General features: G+C 43.4%; 1 protein-coding gene across 4 annotated transcripts in view; it reads right to left on the bottom strand.

The window, feature by feature from the left end:
* LOC143217279 (uncharacterized) overlaps positions 1-23,395 on the bottom strand; it is a 301,556-nt gene that overhangs the window by 20,793 nt on the left and 257,368 nt on the right. For all 4 annotated transcript variants that reach the window (XM_076441343.1, XM_076441344.1, XM_076441345.1 and 1 more), the window contains 2 exons: positions 7,981-8,200; positions 284-432 (listed from right to left, as the gene is read on the bottom strand). In XM_076441343.1, coding sequence (XP_076297458.1) covers positions 284-432; positions 7,981-8,200 — 369 coding nt within the window. The remainder of the gene's footprint in view (positions 1-283; positions 433-7,980; positions 8,201-23,395) is intronic.

Genomic DNA, 23,395 nt, shown 5'->3' with positions numbered 1-23,395 from the left:
TATACGTCATGAAAATAAATTCGAAAGGCTCAAAGAAATAATGCAATTTAACCATTGTCTTATGCCGATGCATCAGTGATCAAAAACATTAGACAGCAATATCTCGAAAGTGAAATTATGTGACATGCGTTATTCCTGACAACCATAGATATAAAAAGTAATATTTTTGTGTAATCCCTCCTTTCATGCGAAGGGTTTAACAATACATCTACAGCAAAGCGTTCTCTCAGTCGCTGGGAGGCAAGGTTTCGTTGAAGTTTAATGTACAGTGTCATTGCATTACCTGCGATCCATTTGGCACCGATGAACCTTGAACTCCAGATGCTGCGACAATAGCCCTTTCCCGTTGCGCCATAAGTTGCGAAACGGAAACCCCGGGAAAAATGCTTCCTATTCCGCCTAATTTTCTCTTCTTCTTTTTGTTCAAGCCATCTGCAACATTAAACAACGTGGACATCAACGAAACAATTCGATTATCATCTCGACTACTGAAATCTAGCAGAACATTTTCAAATATATGAAAATTAGAGTAAAAGATCCATTTCGATAATTGTAATTTTGATACTCTGTTCATTATTCCAACAGCTTTCAGGTTCTTCAGGAACGAGAGTTTCATTCGAAGCCTCGCCTAAAGGTTAAGCCCTATTTAGAGACCGTTTCCTGGGTCTGTTCATGCTCCGTTATTCGCTAATTATCAGACTTAACGCAATTAACTCCGGAGCGGGTATTTCGCTGTACATAATTGCATCTTGGAATCGCGTGAATAGACAGATCCTCAAATGTCGAAAATAAAATGATTAAAGGAAGACAGAGTTATCCGTTCAGCTTCTATTTTTGCAACAGATGCAGAACACTTTTATTCCACACAAAGATCCGCAGTCTACTCATCAAAGTGGAGCTTTATTTTTGTAACTTCGTCTGTGTTTGCCAATCAATTTGGACCGGCTACGCCGAAGCTCAGTCTGGTACATGAATGAAAAATAGTTGGGAATAAAAACAACTCGATATGCCCATTGTTTGATTAAAAAAAAAGAAACACGAGAAAAATGAAACGGGTAATGTATTCAGTGCTCCCAACATTTTTTCTACCAATTTTCGTGTATTATCGCGGCGGGTTTTTTACAATTCAACAAACAGTGATGGTTTTATACGAGGGGTAGGTTAAAACCGCGCGAGAGACCTTGAAAATAATGGTGGTGCAGCGACCGTAACAGGCGTTCGCACTATGAGATTACCTTGATTTACGAGGATAACAAAAAGCAAGATGGTAAAAGGGTAGCAAGAAAGGGGATGGTTTTCAATGAGCGGTCCTTTATCCGTAAGCCTACAGCGGATAATTATTCTCCACAGTTTCAATGGGGAAAGATAATTCGGAAGTGGGAGATGGAAAATGAAGGGAACGCTGGAGAGGGTGGGTGAAAAGACGTGAGAGAGAAAGAGAGAGAGAAGGGGGAGGATGAGATAATAACGAATCCACCCAGGAGCAAGGCAACTTGTCTGCAATGACAATAGTTTAACCCGAATTTTCCAGTAAAATCTTCCAACCATTCTGCGACTTCCGGGGGAAGTTCCTTCGAACGCGTAAAACTCGCATCCCCCCTCCACTACCCCAAAAATCTGCAGTCAATGGCCGCCGTCATAAACGTTACCCTCGTTAAACCGGACGACGACGAAGAAATGGGAGAATATGGCTCGCGGTTACGGTACTTGGAGTTTGATCGCTGCGAACGCGTGGGCCGATCGTTCGCAAAAATTCACTGCATCGTTCTACATGATTTTCCAACAATGCTATTGATAAAATGTCGCTGCAGTTTCTTGTGAACGATGTGGACGGTCTAACACGATTAAATATTGCTGTATCATTATCCAAAGTATCGTTTACGTTATTAAATATGTCGGCGTCTAATCAATTACTAAACGGTTAGGTATTGTATGGGGTATTGTACCAATTTTGTATCAATGAAATTTGAAAAATCATAGGGAATGGAAATATTCTATGTCGGAAGAAATTTCAATTTAAATTCCTCTGCGAAGGGTTAAATTTGTGAATATTTAAAACCATTAAATTTTGGAATTTTTATACTTCACTATGGATATTATTAATCGTAAATTGTAAGGGGAGAATTGAAGGGGTGGATGGGGATAAAGGTGTCAAGTTTGTTTTCTGTAAAAGAGTTTTTCACAAAATATGTTGTCCTTTTTTGATGAATCAAGATAATTATATATATTTGTAATTGATTTGTGTTATTATCTTAATTCTTCATCGTTATTATATTTCATTAAAAACTCTTTTGCAGAAAACAATTTGTTACTTGACACCTTTATCCATCCATGTATTGTATCAATTTCATACCCACACGATTTAAAAAAAATCATAGGGAATGGAAATATTCTAGCAAGTAAGAGATGTTTAATTTTCCAGTTAGAATAGCTCCGAGTGCAAAGGGTTGACATTAGTAAATCCGTCAGTATTCTATAAAAAAAAATAAAAAGCTCAACAGTTGTACGAGAAAAGAGGGTTCAAAATTTGATGCGCATAATATCAAACAGATTACATAGAATAAAAATGATCTCGGTTGAAAGAAATATTTTGATTTTCCAAAGGGTTGAAAAGAAGACTTTTCAATGGAGGGCTGACCGAAAATGGTTCCCATGTTTCGCTATGCTGAAACGATAGAGCGATGAGGCTGAAGAGCAGGTGTCGATGCGAGAAGCAGCCGATGACCGTAATTATAGTGATCTGAATGGCGAGGCTTCGGGACTTGTTTCCGAGGTGGGACACGTTGAGAGACGTTGAAGTGAGCCTCGAAGAGGATGAGAACGAGATATCCACGGGTCTGGAGAGCGAACGTTACGACGTGGTCGAGCCGCTGATGCGAACTAAAAGGAAACGGACGAGAATGCGCTTGCGCGACCATAAGAGGACGTTCGTTGAGGACGAGTCTGAACGGAGGTGGCTGGAAACAGTGTCGGCGGGGGTGAACATCACTCGGGGCAGGCGCAAGAATCACAGCCGGACACACAAGAGAGAGAATGTGTGTGTGTGTGTTCGCATCTCTCTCTCTCTCTCTCTCTCCTGACTGCTGCTCCTTCCTACGAAATTAACCCTTATCAACTATACGTCTGCCACCACCATCGCGGTCTTTATTCCCCTATGCCCCACCACCCTCGAAACTACCGTCGTCGCGTTGACGTCGCTGGTAGCGAATCGTGAGCGGATTCTTTCCTCCTCCCGGGACTTATTGATCGCACCGACACGATAAGAAGACACGAGCCGGCCGATTGGTTCCTCTTTCGGACATCTCGCGGACTATCCTATCCCCCGATTCCTGACAACCGCCCCTGTCGACGGTGATTGAGACTGCGGACGGTAAATGTCAATTTTCGGATTGTTGCAACGTGGCTGGTGGTCGATTAGCTTTCACATCGCCCGTGATTAACCCTTGATAAAGAACAAGTACGAGGTACTTTGTTCATTTGGAAAATTTGAAAGGCCTGTAGAAAAAATTCTATCCCCAATACCTGACAACCAGCCCTGTCAAGGGTGATTGAGACTGCGGACGGTAAATGTTAATTTTCGGATTGTTGCAACGTGGCTGGTGGTCGATTAGCTTTCACATCGCCCGTGATTAACTCTTGATAAAGAACGAGTATGTACGAAGTACTTTGTTCATCTGGAAAATTGTGAAAGGCGTGTAGAAAAATGTTTGCACCGTTTGCAGTTTCCGAAGTGAGGAGAATTTCGTGTAGCACAGTTTATCGGTAAACCCGGCTCGAAGTTACGAAAAAGCTCGTAGAGAGAAGACGATAAAAGCGCAGCTGCAGGTATTCGACCCGAAAGGGTGGATAGAGGTGCAATCCCTGTGAAATTGTTTTCTCGGGGGTATCAGCGTCGTCGCGAGGCGTGCGGCGCCACCGCAACGCCGTGATCGATAGAATCACGGGGAATTTGCTCATCGCAGAAAATTACACGATACAAGAAAAAATCTACCCCCAAGGATACACAACATCTACCCTTGCACTCTAATGGCGAGACTCTTGACGGGTTACTGAAAGCTACCCTTCCATAATTTAAAACAATTTTCATATTACTATTCTTTTATTTATTTATTTAAAAATAAAATTAAGTAAATAAATAAATAAATATATTATTATATTGTTATATATATCATATTATTAAATGTGGCAATTTTATACCACTTGTAAAAATTTTTAATGGAAGCTCAAAGGTGTCATGCTATTGCAGAGGGCTGAGAAATAGGGGTAAATCGTTGAAAATCTAAACGTAGCAATTTTACACCAGTTATAAAAATTCTTAATGGAAGCACAAAGGTGTAAGTAGTTCGATTGCAGAGGGCTGAAAAATAGTTGTGAAACGTTGAAAATCTAAATCTAGCAATTTTACACCACTCGTAAAAATTGTTAATGGCTGCTCAGAGTCGTCATTTCATTATAAATGGTTAAAAAATAAACGTAGCAATTTTACACCACTTGTAGAAATTCTGAATGTCTGCTCAAAGTCGTCACTTCATTATAAAGGGCTAAAAAATAAAGGTGAATCGTTGAAAATCTAGTCGTAGCATTCGTAACGAAATTTTCCCGTATGTACAAAATGCTACGGATCGCGAGCAATTTCAGTGTCCCAGACTGAAAACAGCTCCGAGTGCAAAGGGTTAATACACGATTCGCATACAGGGGTGGCGTCCCGTGACCAGGAGTCAACAAAGCCGGCCGCGGATCGCGAAATAAATTCCGGAAACGTTATTTGCGCTTTCATATCGACCAAGCGAGAGTAAATTCAGATGCGAGTAACGAACCGTTGGACTTCCATCAATGGCGTCGATCGGGTCTCGCTTCTCGACTGTGGAGCGTGGGGAGGGGTTCCTTGGCAAGCGGTGACATATAAAACTTCCACCCCCATCCCCTAGCCGGATCGAGTAAAACCGAAAAGAAGGGGGGAAAAATGAAATCGACTTTCGTTATTGAGATTCGTATTTGTGGAACAGCGACGACGATAAAGATTCATTCGATTCCCCTCGTCCCGCCGGTGGATTATTCTTTTTATTTCCTCAACTCCGTTGTCCCCGCAGCCGTCTCTTCGCCGAACGTTGCCACAGCCCACCCCCGGATTCGGCGGGGGTGTGTGTTTGCACAGCACGCGAACGTATTACCTCTCCGCGTGCCGTTGAAATGCCCGAGAAAGAGGGAAAAGAGGGAAATCGTGCTGGGGGGTGGGCTGGGAAAAAGAGGGAAACGGGGAGAGAAGAGAAATAGCGGCGGCGACGTTTTCTCGGGCTACGTCGTTTTATATCACCGGAAAATTGGAATCGAAGCGACGCCCGTGAGCGCGAACGCTTGCGTCGATGTTAAAACGGCCCCATAAAGCCCCGCAGAAACACTGGCGACGCCGGCGATATACTGGGTGGCTCGTTTTATCCCCGCTGATTTTCCGAGAATTATCAGCGCGGCCGTGATCGGGCTAGATTTACACTGACACTGTTTACATGCGCTGTCCTTCTCTACGTTCGGCTCGGAAACAGTGTCCCGCCTACGATAAATGCAAACGAATTTAAGAATACTGTTATATTATTTTCAACCCAGTATTTCTGTCCAGTTTGTTGCAATTCAGGTGTGTATCTGTCTAGCCACATACTTCTTGTTTCGAGATATTTAAAGGGAAATATGATATTAACGCTAAATGAATTCCATGTAATGTTCAAATAACAAGCAATGTCTAACGGTTCATTTCTGACAATATCGTAAAAATTACATTGAATCCATTCAGTTCGAAATAATGTGATGTGAAATAACTGATAAACTCTTTTGCTTTTTAATTCTGACTTGGACCACTTTTATAATTAATATAATTTAACCAAGCACGATTGCAGACCGTATAAAATAAGTCCCAAGAAGAAAGTTCGACATGTGCAATAAATGTGCTATTTAATCCTAATATTCATTGAGATCCGAGCATTTCCTCGCCGATTATAATTCAGCATCCCTTTAGCACCACCGAGTACTAGAACGAATTCTAATCCACGCTGCAGAGCGTTGACCGTTTACGGCGGCCGATTAAAAACGATTTATACGCCGGCGTTATTAAGAAGAGCAATTAAACACCTGATCCGTATTTCACTCGGTGGATATACGGCAACTATTAACCGAAGTCGCTCGGCGAGCGCAGCCCCGTAAATAACCAGCAATCGCGGCGGGTGACACTCGGAGCGCAGTTAAAAACTTGCCAAGTAGGTAACCGAAGGTAAGCAAGATTGTTCTTAAATCGTAAAAGCCCGGTGGACCGAGAATACACTCGGCGAATTTCAATTCACCGTCGCCGTGGCCATTGTTTCCACCGCCGCTACCCCCCCGGAACCATAAGCGGGGGTTGGAATAACAGCTCGCTCGGCATAACAGCCGTTTAATTAGCGGCTCGATGAAGAAAGGCGAAGAAACGAGCGCCGAGGAAAAAGGAGAAGAAAAAAGAACCCAGGCGCGATCTCGCTCGGTCGGTTATAGGATTTAGTAATGAAATCCGGACGGAGAGATTAGCCGACGCGGTGATACATCATTCCACCCTCTCAGCTCTTCTTCTTCTTGCAGGGGTGGCAACAGACTTCCTCTTTTGCTCCTCAGCTTGACGTAATTTTTGTAAGAACTGTTCTCGGTCAGAAATGTTCATTTGAAACATTCATTTTAATTACGAAGCAAACTGCGTCGTCTTTGGACTCGTTTCAACCGGAAAAATGTCATGAATGCGTTGGTGAATAATTTTTTCCTCGTAAATACATAGCGCGTAAGAAGTGTTTTCAATCATAAATGTTCGTTGCAAATATTAAATTTAATTATTTAGCAAACCGCGTCGTGTTTGGACTCGTTTTAACCGGAAAAATGCCACGCATGCGTCGGTAAATGATTTTATCATCGTAAACCATAGCGTAAAAACCATTTCAATCAGAAATGTTCGTTGCAGACATTAAATTTAATTATTTAGCAGACCGCGTCGTGTTTGGACTCGTTTTGACCGGAAAAATGCCACAAATGCTTCAGTAAACGATTTTGCTCCGTGATCCTCGTAAATCATAGTGATCTCTGTCGCCCGGAGCACTCTCCTCCTCGGTCTCTTCTCTCGGCCGGACTAATGATCGCGGGCAGGAAGACCCCTCGCAAAACCACCCCCGCAAACAGGAAAAACTTTTGGTCGTCTTCCAATAAAAGTTTCCGCCGCGTGTTTTCTGGTAGGACGTCGAATAAACGTTCCCGGCGATTATGGCGCGCCGCTCCGGCTACCGGCGGAACTTTGTTAATACGACGGATCGATGGGAAAACTTCTTTCGTCCAAAGCTCTGTGTGTGTGTCTGTGTGTTGCTCGGAGTTTATACGGGTGGTTTGGGTGGGTTAGTGCGTGGGCGCCCGCGGCCGAGAACGTGTACGTGAGATTGATTGGCGAGTATGTATAATGCGATCGGGTTCGACGAATTCGTGGCTCGTTTCAGAACGGCAAGAAACTTTTCCCGGAGGGGAATTCTGATTTTGATCGATTGGAGACAACCGCCGCGCCGGGAGCCAGACTCTCTACTCGCTGGAAAAATTCCTTCCGAGTGATTTCACGCAGCTGGATTACCCTCGGGGGGAATATGTTTCCTAATTAAGACGACACGGTATTGTCTTGTCGAGTCTCGGTATTATTTTTCATGGTTTTGGGGGTGAATGACTCCGTGACAACAACTGTCGCTGTCGTTGTTGTGATTCTGAGGATGCAGTTGTTGATGCAATGTGTCAGTTCATACGAAAATAAAACAAACAGTCCGTTGTCCGAGAGTTAAAGAAGTTTTGAGTTCAAAAAAATCTACAAAATACTGCCTGTGTACCCCTGAGGAGGTAGGGGAGAGATGTAATGTGATTCTGTACAGAATGAATAAGACAATAAACGCTGGAAATGAACGAAGTCACAGAGAAGAGTTGGCAAGGTCACGTTCTTACCTTTCCTGGCCTTGTCCGGCGAGGTGGGCGAGTCTGCGTTCACGTGGATCGCGGTTACGGTCGGGCCAGAGGATAAAGTCGACGAGGAGACCGCCTGCGTGCAGGATGCAACAGGACTGCTGGCCGCCGTTATTGGCAGCAAAAGTTTCCTCTTATGGTTGCAAAGCTTGGTCATCTCCCGCGTCTTGCCCTGATCCGGGCTCCAAGGTCGTGTCGCAACCTGAAACAAGAACACACAGTATTCGTTATACGTTCAGCGTATCACCCCGTTCAAAGAGGATCGATTCGCATCGAAGCCTCCGGCGATTTCAAACAGCACACACACGTGAGAAGCTCGTCCTATTATCCAGCACACGATCTCTTATCCATTATTATCCCGTCAATATATTTTTCTTTATATATTTATTTTTCTTTTCTTCACGCAGAGAATTTTTCTGAACTGGTCAACTATTGCTTTTATGTACCAGTTTCGTGGCGAAACCCAAGAAAAACGAGTTTCTCCATTTTCTAGAGAGTGTGATGGCCACTGTACAAAATGAACGGCGTGCTCAGAATGTTCGCGTAGCGTCGATGGAATTGTTAACCGTTAGATTCGGTGTCGAGTACGCAAGAAACAGGCGTGAAACGTTTGGTAGGTAGTTTCGGGGATGCAAAGCGCGAAGTTTACAGAGGAAATAACCTTTGGCATTTGTTCAAGCGGTCCCGGGTACAACCCCTGAGACACGGATAATGGAGATTGACTGTACGACCGCGGACATTGAAATAAAGAGGCGGAATCACGTAATGAAACGAATATTCTGTCTGCAACCTACTTTCGGCGGCACGGAACGCGAACACACGTTCGCTCGCTCGCTCGCTCGCTCGCGTGCTGCCGTGCGTATCCATTGCATTAAAGCGACGCCACTGCATTATGCACCGGCCGCTTAAATTCCGGTTATTGGAACAATTTGCCGAACGCTTCGATAATTAACCAATCACGTGTAATTGTAGCCGCACGCGTGCGCCACTCTGTACGCAAATAATTCGATTTTGCAAACAGCTTTGCACCGCAGCCTATGCGAATCGGATGCGCTATTCGGAGCATAATTAACAAGTTTTCACGAACACGTCAGACTGGCTATTTGTATTACACAGAAAAGAGTATAAAAAGTTTGGGATGTTACATTGTTTCTGATAGGAGAATAAATTGCGGGGCCATAATCGGATGATTGCGTAAGTTCGTGCCCGATTTGAAAATAAAATTCAATGGTTACATTTTAAAGAATACAGCTTTATTAACCCTTTGCACTCGAAAGCTATTTTAACTGGAAAATAGCTGGTAAACATTTCTTCCTATGTAGGATATTTCCATTCCCTATGATTTTTTAAATTGTATGGATATGAAATTGGTATAATACCTCATACAATACCTAAATGTTTAGTAATTGAGTAGATACCGATATATTTAATAATGTAAACAATATTTTAAATAATGGTACAGCAATTTTTGCTTAGAGTTAATCAAAATAGACTGCAGATCTTTATGCAAAATAAAAACTGTCTTCATCGATTGCAAGAAACAGAAACTAAATTGAATGTTACCTTCCCTTAATGATTTTATTAGAGGAGAAATCATATATTAACACCTTCACTTAAACATCTTCAATTAAAAAAGAAAAAAATATATTGACATCTTCAATTTAAACAATTTTTCAACGATTTCGAAATTCATCTACTCAATTTTGCTATAAGTGCATAAAGATCCACAGTCTATTAATCAATCGTATAGTCACCATTCTTTTCTACAATGAGAAGAGGAGCATCTCCGCCAATAATCTGATATTTACAATCTGAAAACTTCAACATATTTTGCATTGAAGCAGTAATCTCATTGAATAAACATTTATTTACGTTGGAGTGACGTAAATTTCCGTGTAACGAGTTACGTGGAAAGCGGAGTGCGAGTAATCGAGGGTTAATCATTGTATCGTTTCGGCTGACCGTAACGGTTCCTCCGCAAATCTTTATGTAACAGTTATTAACAGTTATTTTTGGAACGACTGCAACCCCCGGGCCGGTGCAACACAGAGTGCAACGGGGAGGGTTGCGCGAGAGGGTGGGACGATGCATCTCTTGATCGATATATGCTCGTGTGCACGGTTCGAGCGTGTCCAAGTTGGAAGGCCGCGGGCTGATGCCCGGTTATGGTCGTCCCGGGCTTCAACCGTGTTACGTGTCAGCCCGTGAGACGTTCCGCAGCAATTTACGACTGCGTACATAGTGCCATTACGAAAACCCGTTAATATGACGACGCCGACGCCGACGCCGAGCTCTGACACGCGGAGACAGCCTTATACCGGGGACAGCCCCGGACTTTTTAGCGGCCGTCCTCGTGCGTGGACGTCGTTTATTCCTGTCCCGCCGATGGCAGTTTTTATCCTAACCCCTTTCATCGGACACTCCGGCGACACTGTCTTTTTAGACAGCGCCCCCGTTAGACGGCCACTTTGTTGCATGCGATGCACTTGCGAAATTTCCTCGCTTGTTACAGCGTCACCTGCTGCCAGACCCCTGATCAATTTTCCTTTCGAGAAAATCCGTTTCCATCGAAAAATCAATACACACGTCTGACAGTGCACCCTTTTTGCGAAGAAATTGGCTGAGCGAAATGCGAAATATAAAACAGTGAACGACTAGAAAAATCTAAGAACATCGTTAGGATGTTTTCAATGTAAAATTAAGGGATGAAGCGAATTTTGATTTAATTCTTTCCGCCCGCAATCGTTGCAACATATTTTTGTTTTGCATAAAGATCCGCTGGTCTAGTTATTAAAAATTCTGTCTGTTATAATTAGACAGCCGATTTTATGCATTTAAGACAAACAGTTCGAAACAGCGGAAACGTTAGAACAATTTAAAAATGCTGCGATATTATTTTCGGTAAAGTTTCGATCCTTTTTAAAACATATCTGCGGATTCGAACAAAAGCGTAGGCAATAAAGATCCGCGAGCGTAATCGAACGCGACAGTAAGGAACTCCGCAGTGGCGCGGAGTGTGCGATAAAAGGTAGCGTGTTTTGACAGAAAGTTATCGCGCAGTGAAGCGTGGTAGCCGGTTAAAGATACATTTCTCGTGATTAGACGGTTGTAAGAGAGCGTGAATATAAACTAGCCGGGCGCTCGCATCAAAATATCAATACCGTCCGTGGCGGGGGCCAGGTCTCTCCGCGTTATCGCCCCACAATCGGACAGGTTATGCAAATCCGCACCTTCCCCCGACGCTTTATTCTCCTGGTTTTCGTTCCTGTTGTCGTTGCATCGACGAGACCGCCCAATAAAGGCGCGTCCGCAGAGGATCTCGCAATCCTCCGGACAAACGGTGCTGTCTCGTCGCCCGTATCTCCGCGAGAGTGAAAGAGAAAGAGAAGGAGAGAGGAACGCTTGTTACGCAAGCGCCTCCAAAAGCCTGGGACCACCTTCGGGCTGGCTAAAACTCCAGATAATCTGCTCGTTTGCCCGGCGAGATTTCGCTGCCGCGGCTGTCTGGCCATAATTGGCGGACGCCGTTACGCAAACGCGAGTCGGAATGTCGAAAAGGGCCAACGAACGGGGCCAACGGTGAAACAGGCCCGGCCGACGGGGGTTGCGAACTTTTACTGCCGATCGGAATTCGAAATCGCCGCTTTTCAACGCGTTACCCATCTGGCGATTATCCCGTAATTGTTCTGATAAAGAAATTTCGAACCAACATCCCCAGTAATGTCATATGAAAATTTCATTCGAGTTCAATTTATTGACACATCTGAAATGTTAAACTGTATTTGTTCATTTTAAATTGTTTCGGCTCATTTCAAAGCGTATTCATTTTAAATGTGTCAACCTATTTGAAAGCAACATCCCCAGTAACGTCATCTGAAAATTTCATTCGAGTTCAATTTATTGACACATCTGAAATTTTAAATTGTATTCATACATTTTTTTAAATCGTTTTAATGCACTGCGAATTTTGTGTTAACTCATTTTAAATTCTTCCAATTCGTAGAATGTCAACATGTTATCCATCTGGCGATTATCCCGTAATTTTTCGAATAAAGAATTTTTACTGGATTGTTTAACAGTCCCAATTTCATTCCAACATCCCCAGTAACGTCATCTGAACATTTAATTCCAGTTTATGAACAATCCGAAATTGTATTCATTCATTTTAAATTGTTTCAGCTCATTTCAAAGCGTATTCATTTTAAATGTATCAACCTATTTTAAATTCTACTAGTTCGTTTCAGATTGTGTTAATTAATTTGAGAAGTGCAGCGTGTAGATTTTAAACATTCATGTCGAAGAATTGTTTTTGACGTTGTTAAATAGTCGCTGTGCATACAGATGCAATTTCAGAGATGGTTTTATTGATGATTGGAAAGCGAGTGCAACCAGGAACCAAGCGAAAATTAAGTATCCCATGCAAATCGACTCTCTCTCTCTCTCTTTCTCTCTCGACCTAGGTGGTCGTTTCCATTGAAATTCTCAAGGATGCCCAATATTTCATAAATTCTAATTATCTTAATCTGATCAACGTCAAAAACAGAAGTCTGCCCCGGAGGTATTTGCGATAATAATTTGATAAAGCCTCGCGCACCGTCATCGTATATATCTCGGGTGATCAAAGATTTTGCATAATTCATTTAACAGGCCCCGGGAGCACCGGCGCGCCGGAACAAAATTTATGAATTCTTTCTTCGACCATGATACCGGGACACGATGAATTACTCCGTTGCAAAAACGTTACGTTACGCCATCGCCGGAGTGAATAACGTGCAATTACTTACGCGCGAAGATTGAACGGAGCGGGGGGGGGGGGGGGGGAAATCTGCGACGTGCAAACTTGTAACACTTTAAAATCCGCTATAAACACAGCCTCCTCGTGCAAAAATATTACAAAGACATTCTGCATTTTTCTGGAAAAATTCGATCGTCCCTTGCGTAATGTGTATGCATTGCGAAAACAATTTCAACTGAAGAAATTGCATCTTCAGTCGGCGACAATATTAAATGGACACACTTAAAAAAATTGCATCCTCCGAAACTCTTATTGATATGAAATCCTCTTGTTTCGTTTCATTCAAAATAAAGTTATTACCCCTTCCCCACACTCCATGATAACATTATAATAATCTTGCGGGACAAACAGTAAATTATTTTTCCTTAATGACATTTCTGCGACGCCAAAATCTCTGTCGTTTGGTAAAAACGAATGTCCTGACAAATTGACTTGGGCCACTTTCAAAATAAAAATTTGTATCATTCTACATTAACCAACTAATTTCCAATTTTATCAAGTTACAATTTGCTTCAGAATGAAAAGATAACGTGGAAATGTAAATATCAAAATTGCTAGCTTGATTTTTCTCGCAAATGGACGTAGGTCGCTTTCAAAATAAACGGCTGGAATAGGAAATAAATTGCAGGCCTCTGTGAAGTGGGACAGACGACGCGTCTCGGGAGACTGCGCCAAGGATAGCAATAAATTTCAGCATTAGCGATTCGATGTTCGTACAAGCCGGTCCCGATGATTGCCTCGCGAGCAATCGTCGGTTCGGCCGACACGGTTTTTTCAAAAGAAACACGAAAGAGAAGCCGGAGAGATCGGTGCTCCGGCGTGCAATTTTATTCAATATCGTAGCGCGGCGTGTCGCATAAGTGAACAAGAATAGCGTTTAAGGTGATCATCGTTGATGAGCGGCTCGCCAGAAGGAGAATGAATAATAGACCGGTCGGACGGAACACGTTCTGATTGAGTTAACCGCCGGCATACGTCATTATACGCCGACTCGTCGACTCGCGACGCCAAGGACGGCTGCTGCGAATACGTACAATCTCGACGTCGTATTCAGGTCGTTCTTAATTAACCTGCCAGTGCTCCGATGCCACGCTACGACTTGTCTCTTCGCAGTTCATCGACGGCTCTGGCCGACCGTCGTTGTTGTTTCCGATCGGTAATCGACACGGTTTTTTATTCGATCGCGATTAGCTTCTTCAAATCAGCTGGGGCAAATGTACCTATCACTGCGGTTATCTTTTCCCAATCAGATTAAAATACGTCGAAATAAATATTAGATGATTGCACAAGTTCGTGACCGATATTCATAGATGTCAATCAATCACAGATGATGTTCTTTTCTAATTGTAGACCATTATTGTGTTAACCATTGAATTTTATTTTCAAATCGGTCACGAACTTATGCAATCATCTGATATTTCGCCCTGAACAAATTGGCATTGGGTTGGAACGAAAGTTCGTGGCGCGTTTGTAAATTAAAATTCGACAAAACAAAATTCACATTAAGATATTTATTCATAGTTTTATTCAATAACATGATAAGGTACCTGAAAAATGGCAAAACGTAATAGAACAAAATGGAAAACATTGAACAAATCTATGAATCTCAATTTTATCTTCGAATTTTAATTGAAAACGCTACGAACTTTCGTTCCAACCCAATACAATTCGATGGGAATGCATTCTCGTTGGCGAGGCAAACAAAATCCTCGTATTTTTATAATCCCAGGATTTGAAAGAACCTTCTCCATGAAAGGTAATGTGGAGAAAAAGAATGGAGGTTTTATCAGATAAAACGGAAGAGGAATTGAGAAGGACAAAGAAGTTTACATTGTAATATTCTATGTGCCACTTTTAAACTGTGGTGTCCGATATAAAAACTGTAGATCCCGTCGCGAAATAACCACAGCAGTTAAAAAAGCGACGTAAAATACATCAAAAAAGAAAAAGTTTGCATTGCAAATGAATTGTGAAACGGATGTAAACTTCACAGTGCTCTAAACAAAAGAGAATAAATGCTGCATTAGGTTTTGAGGGTCGCCAATTTTTGTTTGTACTCGGGTAAATTAGGAATAATATTGAAATAAACGATCGAAGCATGATAGTACCGCAGTGATCGGTACAGCCACTCTAGGAGAAAAATTATTCAATTCAAAATTTATGCCAGTTGGAATTTTTGAACTTGTGATACCTCGGATTACTAATTCAAGGATGCACGCGTAATGTAATTAAACGGAACGATTCCCGTTCCAAATCGCCCGATGGGCGCGCGGGTTACAGCGAATTTTTCTCGATGGAGCAGCGAATTAGAAATTCTTTGACCGGTCCGAATCAAGAGCGGGAGAAAGAGAAGGAGAGGGGGGAGAGCAAGCGATCGCGCGTCGTCCCGTCCAATTATTAACGTCCGATCGATTTTTGTTTTAATTAACTTCGGCTCGGGGCACGCACCGATGGAAATGAAAAGCATCAAAGCGCGAGAAACCGAGGTCGAAAGCATTCGAGTGGCGACCGCGATTAAAGTTCGATGTGCACGCCGATGTATCTGTGTACGTGTGGACTCTGTTCGCAGCATAATCTCGGCGCGCGGTAGACTCTCGATATAATCATTAAACGGAGAGAATCCCGTGGCAAGGTGGTACACGCCGTTCGTTTCCCGCGGAATTATTTCTCGTTGGTTGTCTCTACCGTTCGCAGACCGACATGATCGCCTGCCATGGCGGTGGGAGAGAGCCGCGATTTAATCCTTTTTACCGGGCAACTAGACGTCGCTTCTAGACAGGAACGCGGACCTTAATGCAACCTGGGCTTTTACCCGACCCCGAGGAGAGCACAGAGGGACAAACGCCGCAGCAACTGCGCCGGTTCCTTTTTATTATACCCACCCGCCTTGTTTTTCCTGTTTCGGCCATTTATGGCGCGGCGAATAATTGAAAGGCGAGATGCAAGGCGGTTGCACAACGGAACGCAATCGTTCTTTGACGGTGATCCGCGACGAACAAAGAACGGCTAATTAAAGAACGCTGGAACCGATGGAACACGAAACGATCGCTACCATACAGTTCTTCGGTGTTCGCCAGCAGATCAGGGGAATACGAGGGTCGTCGGAGAAGTTTTCAGCCCGACACGGAAACAAGTATTTTTTCGATCACATGAAGTTTCATTTTTCAACACATGGTCTCCTTTTAAGTCAATTAAGTCAATTCGTAGGAGAAAGGCACAAATTTTGAGTCCGGTAAAGTAAAGTTTACCCCTTCCAAATAGATAACCTCCTAGTTCGATGAAAATCTCTGTCCTCCAAGCGAAACTTAAAGCTTGGGAGACAGGAAAATGTCGCTGGGGGGGCAGATCTGGCGAATACGGTGGGGGGGGGTGGTCAACCAATTCGAAGTGCAATTCGTGAATTTTGTGCGTTGCCTTGATGGAACAGCACTTTCTTTACAAAAACGCTGACATTACAAAACGCTGACAAAACGCCTGAAATTTGCACAGGCATCTTTCAATGCATTGCTAGACTCCGGATGTTTATGCAAAATAAAAGGTTTGTGCATCAATTGCAAGACGCAGGAGCTAAAGATAAATTTATATCCTTCATTAATAATTTTGATGTGGTGGAAATAACATAAAGTCTTTTAATATTTTCACGGATTTCAATTGCACGTGCTCATTTTTGTTAGACATGCATAAAAATCCGGAGTCTACGTATTACATTGCGGCACCAAAATGGTTTTCACGAGTAACGTCATCGTCGTGTCGAGGCTCAAAACTTTTCAGACGACCCTCCTGTATCGGTCACGTGACAGTTCCGCGGAAGAGTAACACTTACGAGAAGTAGTTTCTCGTCCGATACCCGAGCGCCGAGCAGAACGCGCCGGATTATCATGTAAAACGGGCACCTTTAATTCCATGACGGCCTCTCTCCGCGGACGTTAATTGACGTAACGTTGTTAACCGCTTCTGCCCGGGACTTGACGCGGTTACCTCTTATGCTTATCGCCACTTTCGCGCGTCTCGTCGAACGACGTCCAAGCAACACGAGAAACGGAGAGAAACGAGAAGAGAAACTTCAAGAGACGAAGACACCGCGGATGTTAATGCAAATTCACGGTTTCATGGATCGATTCGCGCGAAAAGAAAGCGACACGACTTTCAGCTCCTTCGGCGAAGGTTCTCTTAAAATAACATTCAACTTCGCTGTCGCGCGCTCATTATTTCCGTTTTTTTTAAACCTTCATTCTCTCGACGACATTTATTCTTCTGGCACTCCCGCGTGCGGTTTTAATTCGCGTTTTTCTTTTTTGCGTGTACTTAGACTTCGTTATGTAAAACTGGAATTATCTGCAAGCTTGTTGCACCACGTTGCAGTTGCATTTGAACGGAAACTAGCGTAATTTGCAAGAAGCTAAGTACAAATTTATTTTGCTTATTAACAGACTGCGGATTTTATGCAATTATGGTAAAAATGGGTAGGTACAATTTAAAACAGAATAAAGATCAAGAGAATTTAGAAACGTGATTTTGCCACAATATCTTCTACGTATTAAAATTGTTAAAGGGTGAACGAATTTTTTATGTGGCCCGTCGTTTAAATTAATGCATTTTTGCAGCGCAGTCTAATAATAATAATAATAATATGTAATTTGAATCGTAAACCGAGACTGTCGTACCTTTTTCCGTCGGCGACCATAAATTCGTTCAGCCTCGCGGCCCCCCGAGATTCAATAAACGTAAAAAATTAATAACGCGATGATAGATATATCAGAGCCCACGAGTTCAGTATATGACAGTTTATCGGGACAGAATAATGCACGGTGACCGCGTTCGATCGAGCGCATTATACTCGGTGCAAGTGCAAGACGCCAGACATTTTCGGGGCGACATAAATTCTGTTTTAACGAGCTCGCCTCGAAATAGGTCGGGGACATTACGATATAACCGGTGAACGGAAACTGATCAAACTTAAACAGTTTCCTCCATTCTCGGATTGTATACCGAGGCGGCAAGAAAAGATACGGCAGAGAGAGAGAGAGAGAGAGAGAGAGAGAGGACCACCACGTAGCGTCGGGATCGATGCGAAATTATACGTTGACATCTGCTGGTATCGATGACGTGACTCCGACGGAGCGGCATACAAATCAGGCAAGATTTCTTTGCCCGCAGTTTTGTGTCCGCGATTTGCATAAATTTTAATGGAAATTGGATCTAGAGCCGATGGATTTATAGACTGTCTTCTTCAGCGGGCCCTCTGAATCATTTCGAACGTAACATCGAGATCGTTTATTCATGATCGTTCGTTTCACTGATCGGTTTAACGCTATAGAATTTAGAATTACAGGAAAATTCGATTCCGAACAGGTGCCTAATTCAACCCTGGACACTGGAATGGTGACCCTAATTGTGTATCTAATCAATTACTAAACATTTAGGTATTATATGAGGTATTATACCAGCTTCATATCGATAAAATTGAAAAAATCATAGCGAATGGAAGTGTTTTAGGTCAGAAGAAATGTCTAATTTTCGAGTTAAAATAGCTCCGAGTGCAGAGGGATAATTATCTAAATAATGCAGCGTGTCCACAGTATTCAAGATGCACAGCAGTGAGAAAACAACGCTCGCCCGAAAATTTTTCCGAGCTCATCCAAAATTTGCGAATCTTTGGGCAACCATAGCGTGTTCCGCGGGTTTAAAACTGTGGGGGTCGTTTCGCGCGTTTCTCGTGTGTTTCGGTCGATTTTTTCGGTCCCTGGGGGCGGAACGTTGGCTGGAATTAATGTAACGAGACCATTAGTCCGCGATTTTACGACTTTAATTGTGACAGCCGATCAGAGCGAGAATCCGCGTCGCAAATTGGACCGTCCGTGCACAATGGTGCGGCGGAGGTGTGGGGGTTGCAGGGGGCGTTTCGTACGTGCAGGTCGGTCCTGCAGCCAATTAAACCCGTGTATGCTCGATTGCAAAGAACGTTTCGACGGGTCGCATGTTGATTGAGTGTTCGTTCGCGTACCGATTGTTTTTCGAGTTCGAACGAGGCTCCGCATTACGTAACAGCCCCGGCCAGCTCCGCGGATTCAATTGCACAGCGCGCTGCGCCGAGAGCGCTGCACTGTGAGCGCAGCGCGGCCGCGCCGTGGGAAATTTCGCATTCGACTCCGGTTGTCCTTCTGCGAAAATAGCCGGCGATATTTACCCATGTCCCGTGCTCTTTCTGTGTCTGTCTGGCGATGGTCGGCGCGCGAATCCCAATGAATCGGTTTAAAACGGCGATCGGAAGTGTTATGGGATTTTCTGATGGGTTCTCGCATAGTTTCCAACCGCGAGTTTTCTCTCTCGCCGAACTTGTTCCACTTGATTTTATCACGGTAGACAATTTATTTGACTGCCTGCGAGCGGAGAATGAGCAACTCATTTTCATGTTCATTTCTTTTGCACACGGGGCTGTGTTAACTTGAAAATTAAACATTTATTCAGCCTGGAATAATTTCATTCTGTATCATTTTTTCCATTTTATATTTTTAAATGTTTAGTATTTGATTAGACTTTTCTCAAATTTATTTTACGTCGATTCTTTTTAAGTGCTGTGGTTATTCCGCGACGAATTGGTTAGATACCAAACATATTTAATTATATAAACCAGCGGTTTCCAACCTTTCTGCTACGTACGTTTTCTGCGCCTCCCCACCTTATATCTTTTAAATAAATATAATAATACAAACACGTTTTAAATAATAGAAACTGTATTATAAAAAAGTGGAAATTGAAAAATTTTGAAGCCTCCCAGGTTGGAAACCGCTGATCTAAACAATATTTTGAATGGCGTAGCAACTGTTCAGCGGTGACTCTGAATCACCGAGTGCTAAGGATTAACGCGCGCATTTATTATGAATTCGAATAATCGCGTTATCCGTTCCGCAGGCGGTTATCATTGATACGAGCGGCGAGCGTGTTGATATAAAATATCAACGGGTATTCGGCGACTGGAAATTTGATCGGTTTCCATTCTTCTCATTAAGCATTTCCATGCGAAATTGTCCAAGTGCTGTCGAACCATTAATTCCATCTCTAACTTCTACCATGATCGATTAAGCGAACGGCATTTAATTATTTCGACGTATGAATAAATTTAGCGGTGCGAGCGATTCAAAACGGGATCATTAATCGCGCTGAATGACATAAAATTATTTCTCCATATTGCTTTCACAATGCCACCGTGATATTCTCGTTATTGTTACAAAACCGTTCTCCCGTTGTCCACAGTTTGTTATTCCCGCATTGATCCTCGTAACAATCTGAATCATACTTGCACAAGCTTTTACGGGAATTCTAATTAATCGTTAATGAATAACTTCGCAGTCGGTCTTTCATACTTTTCGGAAACATGTTGACTCAGTCTCGATTTAGAGTTAACGTGTAACGACCGTGCCTATTAAATCCTCCGCTAATTAACTGCCAACTTTTTGCCGTAATTATTATCCGTAATTGTAGCAAGAGTTAACAGAACTTAATTTCTAATTGCGTAATTGCATCATAAATTCGCGATGCCGAGAACTAAGCGAACAAGCGTTAACTGATCAATTTTCTTCGCATCGACTATAGTGACGTTTACATTAAAATAGGCAAACTAGATTTTTTTCAGAGGCATCCGAGAACAATTCCACAATAGAAGAGGCAGAGAAAAAAATGTTGAGCTGCATTGTATCCGAGGACAATTAAAATCGGCAGAACGCATGATCGCAGCGTTTCGTCTTAGGGCGCCGCGGCCATTGATTCACTATAACTGCTGTCACCGGCAGAGAGAGAGAGAGCAATCGATCGGGCTTTTTACGCTCGCTGGAGCGCGCTGACTATTTGCATCGAGCTCTCTCTCTGGCTGGCCGGCTATCAATAACAGCTACCAAGCCCACTACGATGATACAATCGGAATCGGCGACGATAAATAATCGCCGCCGCCGAAAGGAATTACGACTAACGAGCCGCGCTGGCCTCTCGAGAGCTCACCCACAACTTATTATACCAATTATCGAGCCATAAGTAACCGTCCGCAACAGTCAATCCCACGTTTCACGTGTCCGCGAACACACCGGATCACCGTGTTGCGTCTCGCCGCGCGATATACACGCATCCGAGAGAGCCAATGATTGACCGACAACCTTTTTCTCATACCGGCATTTTCTTCTCTTTCTTCGTGCACGATCCTCCCGGCGTGTAATTAATTTCACCGGGGCTGCCTAAATTGCGCTCGCTAACGAATAACATAAATATCGGCGCGGGACGAGCGCGAAACTCTTAAGGTCGTCGCTGTTACGCTCGTTAATTATGTCTGCCTTCGACCCGGTTGCGAATCGTACCGTCGAACACAATACGGACACGGTGGAAAGCCACGGGCGAAACAACCGGTATGCATACAGGGTGTCCTAAAATTGTTGCACTTGATGCCCGAGGTCGTCGCAAGGAACTTTTTCCTTTGCGAAAATCTTCTACGAGGCTTCGTTCAGGAGTTATTAACGAAAACCAGGGACCATTCTGGGCGGGGCTTCGGTGGGCGGAGTCTCCGATCAGACACGCTCCGATTGGTCCGCGTTTTTAGTTGGTAACTCCTGAACGAGGCCACGGAGAACATTTTTGTAAAGGAAAAAGTTACTTGAAATAAACTCGACAACGTTTTCAGAGCACCCTGTAGACTCCAAGGACGAGAGAATGCGTGAGAGAGAGAGAGAGAGGGGAGAGAAGATCGCGGGAATTGCGAGGAGAAACCATAATTCAGAAGTCACCGCGTGGGCGATGTAATTTTATCCGCGAGCTGGAAGGGCCGACAGACGAAGAAGGAGAACAGCAAAAAGAGTGTCATAATATTTTCACGACGACGTTCGCCAGTCGCGTGCACTAACGATGCCGATTTAACTGGCCCGAAACTGGCGCACTGGACACTCGTCGTAAAAAGATCCGATTTCTCTTGGTCCTGATTGCGAGTGACGAGCTTCACCCTTTGAGGTCCGCATTATTCCTCTTGATTCAGTAACCGGAGGAATGTAACGTTCCTTTTAACCGTCTGCACTCGCATGGCGACCAGGAGAGGCAGAGGCGCCAGTCAAAATTGCTGTACCATTATTCAAAATATTGTTCACATTTACATCTAATCAATTACTACACATTAAACGTCGGAAGAAATCTCAATTTGACTCTCCCTGCGAAGGCTTAAATTTGTGAATACTTAAATTTTTCCTTTTTTCCTAATCCAAAGGATTAATCGATTTAATCGATCGTGTCCAGAGATGAGAACGTTCGTCTTTACTATACCCGCTCTCACGCGATAGTAATAAAATGATTATGGTCGTAAAATAGGGTATAAAATATCTGCGGAGAGTAAACCAGCAATCAACGATTTATTACTAACCGGAACACACCGTCATCAATAATTAATTCGGACCGTTCCGCTTTGACATATCAAAGCCACGCGATCGAATAAAATTACCGAACCTATCGCCATCGAATCAACTATAATTGATCGACTATTAATGAATGCCGCCGTGCAAAATCACCTGTGGGCTAATTTACCAACTCCTTCGACCAATTAACGCCGGGCCCCCATGCCAATAATTCAATTTTACTACCCTCGGAGACAACCTCGCCTTCGACACAGCCTTTCGATTCATTCAGGATCATTATCTAGTCGTTTCATGTCAAGGCACACAATTAAAACTAGACATTGGGGTTTTCGATGTGTGTACGTGTATCTCCATACACGTACTTTAGACGAGAATCTGATATGTTTTAATGTTCCGACGATAAACGACTTCTTAGCTGTTGGAATCCGCTTGGATTCCATTGGATCCGCTGTCTATTGATCGCAAACGAATCAAATTCTATTTTTATCTAGGAAGAAAGGCATAACATTCGAATTTGTTAGACTTTGTTAAAATCTTCCTCGCGAGCCTGACTCGTCAAAATACAGCAACGTGGGTTAATGCAGGTGAAACAGACACCGAAGTAAGCACGTGTACGTGAAACACACGTGCATTTATAATAGATATACGTGAAATGGGAACCTCTAATTAAAACCTTCAGCCAGAAAATTCATGTGGCCAGATGCGTTCGTCACGGCAATTCCATCTCGCAGAAAATCGCGCAAGCAGTGGTGGGACAGCGGACTGCGCGGAGAAAAAGAGGAATAGAAGAAGGGAGGAACGTGACATAATATTTTACGATTCTCATTTATAACGTCGGTAATGTTCCGCTCAGTATGCAGTGCGTATTCACCCGCTCGTAGAATAGGGGATGCATTCACCCCCTGACCAAATGTCTCTCTCTCTTTCTTTTCCACCCACTCTTTCTCCTACTCCGTCTTCGAACATTAATTCTCGTACCTGGAATTTATCGCGACTTCCCGTTCTTCCCTTCTTGGTCCGACGTGCGCACCTTGCAAATTGAGACCTTAAGCGTCCGTCGTTCGACATGATTTTTTGAACGCGAGGCACGCCATCCTCGCCTATTTACGCGAAGCTCTTTTTACACAGGTTCCACGCAATTTCAAATATCAAGCCTAACTGCTGCCCGACCGCTACAGCTACACCGGCTGGAACTCGTTTGGCACACGAGGCTAATGAA

Source organism: Lasioglossum baleicum, chromosome 16, assembly GCF_051020765.1.
Source record: "Lasioglossum baleicum chromosome 16, iyLasBale1, whole genome shotgun sequence".
Lineage (NCBI taxonomy): Eukaryota > Metazoa > Arthropoda > Insecta > Hymenoptera > Halictidae > Lasioglossum > Lasioglossum baleicum.
This window is presented reverse-complemented; position numbering and strand designations above follow the sequence as displayed.